This window comes from Lolium perenne, chromosome 3 (genome assembly GCF_019359855.2).
Source record: "Lolium perenne isolate Kyuss_39 chromosome 3, Kyuss_2.0, whole genome shotgun sequence".
NCBI lineage: Eukaryota > Viridiplantae > Streptophyta > Magnoliopsida > Poales > Poaceae > Lolium > Lolium perenne.
The window spans coordinates 190,673,651-190,681,139 of record NC_067246.2 but is presented as its reverse complement, the minus strand read 5'-3'; the positions used below and the strand labels follow the sequence as shown (position 1 = coordinate 190,681,139).

Genomic DNA, 7,489 nt, shown 5'->3' with positions numbered 1-7,489 from the left:
TTGGTTCCCCCTCCTCCGGTCGGCTTCGCCGGCGTCAGGAGGAGTGGGGAACCCGATCTATGCGTGGAGTTTTGAATAAAAGTATTGTTTTCATTAGATTATGTTAGGATTTTGGTAGCCGCCTTCTTGTTGGTTTCCCCTCAATGGAGATGGCATCGTATGCAATAAGTGATCTTCGGCCTTTCGTTCGGCGACAAGATCTTCTTCCCGGCGTCAATGGTGGTGTTGAACAATCACAATTTTCTAGGTATGGGTCTTCGGATCTTGCTTCGCCAGATCGATTTTGGATCTTTTGTCGTTGTTGCCGCGAGGAGGATTATCCTCGCAGTTTTTGTCCCGGCTGCTACGTCCTCGACAATGGTGATTCGTACTCTCGGCTCTCCATCGACGACGACAAAGCTAGTTGGTTATTATTCCCTGATATACTGGTGTTGGTACTCTTGCCGATGTTGTATGACTGCTTTAATGGTTGCGTGCGTGCATGCAGTCTTGGCATTGCGGCTCAAAAAATTATGGGAGAACTTTCGTCGGTATCTACAGGTCTATGGTTCGTTATGTATCTTTGGCTGCCTTCACAAGAGTACAAGATTGTGTTCTGGAAGAAGAAAGAAATTGAAGACCTCGAAGATTTGTTACTATCTTTTAGACTTTATTTTATAATCGTTGGAGTCAGTTCATGTATCTCTACCATGTACTATTTGTTACTATGAATATATGTGGTATTGATTGTAAAAAAAAAAGAATAAACATATTTATTTTTAAGAACCAATATTTATTTGTATATCAAATATGCCTGGTTAAGCACATGTCACATACAAATAAGCATGAGTGCTTGAAAAAATGCAGTTTTTTAGGGTACTTGAAAAAATGCAGTGTGTTATAAGCAGCTCTCCATGCACATGCCTTCATGTATCAGTACCTATTAAGCCGTCTCTCGTCCTTTATGCAGTCATCTCGTCTCCAAACCGTACTTTAACCATGTTGCAAAATTCGTTGCCTTAGGAGCGGATCACAAAGAGTCAAAGACCTAGTAGATGGCCCTGAACTTGGAGATGCGAACATTTCACTTATTGGCCAGAGATTTAGTGCATATGGACACCGATCTCGTTTTTTTTTTTAAGTCAGAACTTATATTTTTCAGTTTCAATGAAAATTGTATGCAATTTTTGAGTTTCAATGAAAATTGTATGCAAGATCAGAAATTTTGACTAATTCAATTCTGTCAGCAGTATTTGCTTCATTTTTATTCAAAACAATCGACCGGAAACTTTATGCTTATATATTTTAATTACCCTTGTGTAAACTGAGCCATCAGCCCCGTATGGATGCATGATCGATGCACATAGATAACTGCCTACAAATATCGTAGGGACGATTGCACATCTTCCACAATCCACACCCCCATGCAACTGTTCTCCTCCTAGTACTACCACGGAGAGCACACACCCCTGGCCGATCGACGCCATGGACGAGCAAGGCCCAGCGGTAAAGCCCATCGCGATCAAGTTCTCGAGCTGCCGAGGCGTTGCCTTTGAGATCAAGCCCTCACCGGCCAGCCCCTTCGCTCTAGACGCCAACCCCGGCCGATGGGTCTGGTTCCCTCCGCCGTTCAACCGCCAACACACCTCCACGACCTTCCGTTCGGCGCACAGCCGTGCAACAAGCAGCCACTTCTGCGACCTAGACGAGGAAACGGACGATGACGACACGGACGACGACGAGTCCGTTGCAGCCGACGAGGACGAGGAGATGGCCCTTGCATCCGACGTGCGGAGCTGCCGGAGCAGGAGGTCTCTCGCGTCGTCGGCCAAGCCTGTGAGGGCGGCGGCGAAAGGGCACTCTCAGCTCGGCGTCATACTCCTCGACCAGGGCCTGTTCACCGTGTACAAGCGCCTCTTCGTGCTCTGCGTCGCGCTCAACGCGGCGGGGCTCGCTACCGCGGCCACCGGCCACTTCCCTTACGCCAAGCGTCACGCCGCCCTCTTCGCCATGGGGAACATACTGGCGCTAACGCTGTGCCGCTCTGAAGCGGTACTGCGGGGAGTCTTCTGGCTCGCGGTCGCTCTTCTCGGGCGGCCATGGGTGCCTGTCGTCATCAAGACAGGCGTCACGGCGATCCTCCAGTCCGTCGGCGGCGTCCACAGCGGCTGCGGCGTGTCTTCGCTGGCGTGGCTAGTGTACGCGCTCGTGCAGGCGCTCGAGGATCGCCCCGTGACTCCCCGCGAGATCGTGGGCGTCGCGTCCGCTATACTCGCGCTCCTGGCGCTCTCGTGCATGGCGGCGTTCCCGCTCGTTCGCCACCTCCACCACAACGTGTTCGAGCGCACGCACCGATTCGCCGGCTGGGTCGCGCTCGCGCTCCTCTGGGCCTTCGTCGTGCTCTCAGCCGGCTACGACCCGACGAACAGATCTTATTCTGGTCTCAGCTTTGCCTCCCTCGCTAAGCGCCAGGAGCTATGGCTCGCGGCCGTCATCACCTTCTTCACCTTCCTCCCGTGGCTCACCGTGCGCCGTGTACCGGTCACGGTCACCGCGCCGTCTACCCATGCATCCATCATAACCTTTCAGGGCGGCGTCAAGGCCGGCCTTCTCGGCCGCATCAGCCGCTCTCCGCTCTCCGAGTGGCACGCCTTCGGCATCATCTCCGACGATGGGGAGGCACATGCCATGCTCGCTGGCGCTGTCGGCGACTTCACCCGAGGCCTCGTCTCGGACCCGCCCAGCCACCTGTGGGTGCGTCGAGTCCACTTCGCCGGCCTGCCCTACCTCATCAGCATGTACCGGAGAGTAACAATGGTCGCCACGGGCTCCGGCATATGCGTGTTCATGTCGTTCCTGCTGCAGCCAAGCTCGGCGGAGGTATCCCTTGTGTGGGTGGCCAAGGAGATCGACGCCAACTACGGCGAGGGGATGAGTGCCATGGTAATGAGCAACAAGATCCTTGGAGGGCGTGTGGTCGTGCATGACACGGCGACCATGGGGCGGCCGAACGTGGCGGAGCTAGCCGTTGGCGCGGCGCGACGGTGGAACGCGGAGGTGGTGATAGTGACCAGCAACCCTGAGGGTAGCAGGGACGTCGTGAGCGGGTGCAAGAAGGCCGGCATCTCGGCGTTTGGTCCTATCTGGGATTCTTGATGTCAAGTTTGGAACCCTTCCAACCCAAATGAATTACTACTTTCATCATTCGGAAGTACTTCCGCCTTCCGCCGTCTCATGATATAGGATGACTTGTCTTAATTTTGTTAAAGTTTGAATGTAAACTTGTTTTAGTTTTGTTAAAATTTTATTTTAATAAAAGTAAGACAAGTTTTGTAGGACGGGGAGTGATGTTAAGTAAGCATATGTTTGTTCTCGCATAAAATCCTATTTGTCGCTAGGTAATAGAAGAACACAATGTAGCTATATAAAGCTATGCTTAAGTATTATAAGTATAGTTATGCACAAGTTTTTCGCTAAAGTGAGGTATTCAAATGTTAATGTCGTTGGGTTCTAGGTTTCTCGTATGATTCTCGATTGGTATGTGTGTGATACATATGGTATTTGTTTTGATGCAATGTTTGGCTAAATATACATTAATTGTATGTTTGTTTTCAACTCAAATCGTGTTTTCATAATCGTATCCATCAATACAACGATGCTTTGTTCCATTTTATATGATATATAGATATAGCAATGGTACACTTTACTCAAGTAAAGATAGTTACCCCTTTCTTCACATCACACATTACGGTTGGTCATTTTTTTTCTTTTGATGTAACAGAACAACACGGTTCCATATATTTGGCCAAAAGGCTCAGAAACAGAGTTAGGGGTGTTGTTCGTTACCCCCCACCCCCTAAAAAATGCATTATTTCCGGCGCATATCAATGGTGAAGAATAGAATTGACCTTTCGTTAAAAAGGGTAGTTTAGTGAATTTTACTTGATGGAAATCTTGAGAATCCTTGATCCAATAACCATCTAACACATCTTGTTCACGTGTGATTGTTTAAACCTTGTGTGGACAAATCTGGGAGTATGGGATAATACTTTGGAGATCCTAAACACTTATATATCAGGTTCGCTTATGTAAGAAGAAAATCTTCCAGACGGATGCAATGTTCCCGAGCTCAATGGCGTTGGCATCTCTGAGTTGATTGTCACAGGAATATAGTATATTTGGTGGGAAAAGAAGACAACTAGTTCATTGGAAGAGAGTTTAGACATCAACAAGGTCTGAAATATCGACAGTTGTGTTGGCAGCAAACTATAAGATGGGGGGGGGGGGGGGGGGGGTCATTGATAAACCTAATATTCCTCAACCACAGATGACTCCGAAAGCACAGATGACACCTCTATAGCTGTTTCTCTCCTCGTGGCAGCCCCTGCCAGTCGCCGCAACCTGTTGTGTCGGCTGACTCTAAGAGCGAGGACATTGACGAGTTCTTGCTCCGGTGTTGCAAATCACGGAAGAACTACATGAGTTGCGTGGGGATTCTCCTGTGGTGCTTCAGTCTGCGTTGTGCTCTTTTGAGACCTTGGAGGTGGCCACGACACCCTCTCCACCTCAGTCGGAGCCTTGTCAGTCGTCGCAGCCTATTGTGTCGGTTGACCCTAAGTGCGAGGACATAGCCGAGTTCTTGGCTTGGCTCCGGTGTTGCAAATCACGGGAGAGCTACATGAGTTGAGTGGGGATTCTCCTATGTTGTTTCCGTCGGCGTTGTTCTCTTTTGAGAACTTGGAGGTGGCCACGACACCCTCTCCACCGCAGTCTTGCCATCCCCTCGCCTCTTTGGACCATGGAGCGGTGTTGGTTCCCAGCTCAGATGCTCTTTTTGCAAAGGAGCTTTGTGGTTTGCTCGCTAGTTTGGAGGCGGCTAGCCCTGGATATGGCAAGGAAATTGCCTGCGTCTTGGCAGGTAAAGCCTCCGAGGATATGATCAAGAAGGTGGAGAAATCCCTTAAGAAGGTATCTAAGGAGAAGAGCCATAACAAGGGATGAGAAGTTGTTTAAGTGATGGACTCATTTTAGGTTGCCATGTCCTTTTAGTGGGTTTCTTTGCAACGTTGTGCTTTTGGGTTGTCGGTTCTAGTTTCTAGTTGATTTAGAGGTTGCTTTCTTTTGGTGTTGTTCTCTTGTGGGTGTGCTCTTGGTGAGTGTTTGGCCCTATTGTTGTAGGTTTTCGCTCAATTTTCTCCTAAAAATTGAGCATCTTCTTCTTAATTAATAGTTGAGGCAAAGCTTTTGTTTCAAAAAAAAAAACCTAATATTACAAGACAAGAGTGGGATGGCCTAAGCTGATGGAAGGGTTCCTGAAGATCAATGTTGATGCTGCATATGATAAGAACTCGGGAACAAATGCATCCGGAGTGGTTAACAAAGATGACAACGGTTCATGCATAGCAGCGTATGATTGATATCATACATCATGTGGTGGATTCCTCAATAGCAGAAGCTGTACTCATTCGGTTCAGCGCGGGACTTACCCTAGCACAACATATTGTGTGCAGTAAGTTTAATGTTCAATCAGATGAAATACAAGTTTGATGAAATACAAATTTGTAGAGACAATGCTAGATGGAGGCTTCTCGGCGACATCTTCCGCTGAGATTTATGATGATTGTTGCTTCCATGGAGTGGGTCTAATCTAGCTACAGTAGTATTTAGTACTCCCTCCATTCTGTTTTAGTCTACATTTTAGAAAAAATCAGATAAACGAGTACTGCATTTATTAGTACTACTTAAATAGGTATGTAACCAATCCAAGGTACATTGAAAATAGTAACATCCAATAAATGAAAGAGGATCACCTCGTTTTCTGTGTTTTTGTTGACTAAAAGCTAGTAGAAAGTAGAGTATTTCAGAATAAATTTTTAGCCTAGAATATAGAGTATTTCAGAACGGATGGAGTATTGTACTAGTAGGAACGCTAATCTGGTGGCGCATGAGCTTCTATTGGGTTCAATATACCCCCCAGGATTATTATGGCTCTGCTTATGAACGATGTAACCATGTTTGCTGATCAATAAAGTGCTTCATATGGATTTCCCAAAAAAAAAAAACATCTAACAAAGAATCAGATAACCATGGGGCACTTAAACCTGCTTGGTCATTGTGTGGATCGCTGTAGTGGCGTCGCGGCAAGGGCAATCTTAGAAGATCAAAGAGAGGGAAAAATAATGAGCAAACAGATCTAAACTACTACTCCAGAGGCAATCTCATACTTGATCGTGTTTACACCATGTATGGTTCCACGACCTCCGTGTACATGCTGGCTTAGCGCATCTCTTCTCTACATTTCTTTTAGACCCTCTCTTTCTCAAAACACAAGCACGCACGCACAAGTATTTGTCGTTAGTATGACACTATGACGATCATATGAAAGAAAATGGGATGTGCAGACACCGTCAAATTATGATGACCCTACTGCGATCATATATGAATTAGGTCGCCATCTTGCCACTACCCTAATCTCTGGTTTCAATGTCTACTAGGATTAAATGATTTCATGTCATGAGACCTGGTAGTAGTATCGCATATATAAGGCTACACATACCACATTTTTGATAAAGGGAATATATATTAATATCAAGAGATACCAATTACACCCAACCTCTGAAAAACGCAATACCCTAATGGCAGTATGAATGCACACAACCCAAAAAAACTAAGAAATAAAGAGTCCCTCTACGGTATTCTTGCAGTAGGAATGATAATATATCCACCACCAAGACAACACCTGAAATTCAGGCTCTCCAAAACCGACGCCTCCAAAAAGAGAACAGTACACAAGCGCCGCCGTTGCCCGATCAGAAGATCTTAGATTTTCACCTTCCATATAGTCTCCACTCTCAAAGCAATGCATTCAACAAGGTCATTGCCAGAATTTCACATGCGTTGCCAACCCACTTGCATATTGTTGCTGCCAAACCCAAAACACCAAAAAAGTCCATCAACATCACAAAGACTCGAACCTCCATTGTTAGTCCTCCAAACCGACGTTCATGATATTCTCCTCCTCTGATTTCACCATGGACCAGAATGTCATCTGATGGCAACACAGAACCGAGCTTCGCGCCGCTCCCTCCAGAACCAAACGTTCGGAATAAAAGCATGGGTGCGCACGACCGAATACCACCGATCCAGCAAACTCTAGGCATAAGGTGCACGGTTACATTCGCCAGTAGAGCCTTCCGAAATTCAACACTCCGGCTAGATCAAGAAGGACCGGCCTTAGGAAGGTCTCCATCTTCGCACAAAAGGAACCCTAGTATAGCCACCTTTATTGAAAACCGCACCAGCAGCCCCAACGCCACTGGGCGGCGGACGAGGAGGAGAGGAACCGACAAAAAGCCAAACAGAGAGCGCCCGGCCGCCAGACACAGAGCATATCATCAGAAGGCAGAGGCACGACCCGAAGCCTGGGCCCAATCACGACGCCGCTACCAGGGCTCCGCCTGCAGCTTGAAGAGCCTAAGCGCCGCCCCGGGATCCTGATGCCCAGCGTCGC

General features: G+C 47.5%; 1 protein-coding gene across 1 annotated transcript; it reads left to right on the top strand.

Annotated features, from left to right (window-relative positions):
• Nucleotides 1-1,411: 1,411 nt before the first annotated feature.
• On the top strand, nt 1,412-3,158 carry LOC127342920 (adenylate-forming reductase 06235-like). The gene has a single exon (XM_051368940.2). It carries the CDS (start codon nt 1,465-1,467, stop codon nt 3,133-3,135), a length of 1,671 nt encoding a protein of 556 aa, XP_051224900.1. The 5' UTR covers nt 1,412-1,464; the 3' UTR covers nt 3,136-3,158.
• Nucleotides 3,159-7,489: the final 4,331 nt, after the last annotated feature.

Excerpts from the sequence above, each read along its gene's own strand:
- LOC127342920 (XM_051368940.2), top strand. The coding sequence starts at position 1,465 with ATGGACGAGCAAGGCCCAGCGGTAAAGCCCATCGCGATCAAGTTCTCG.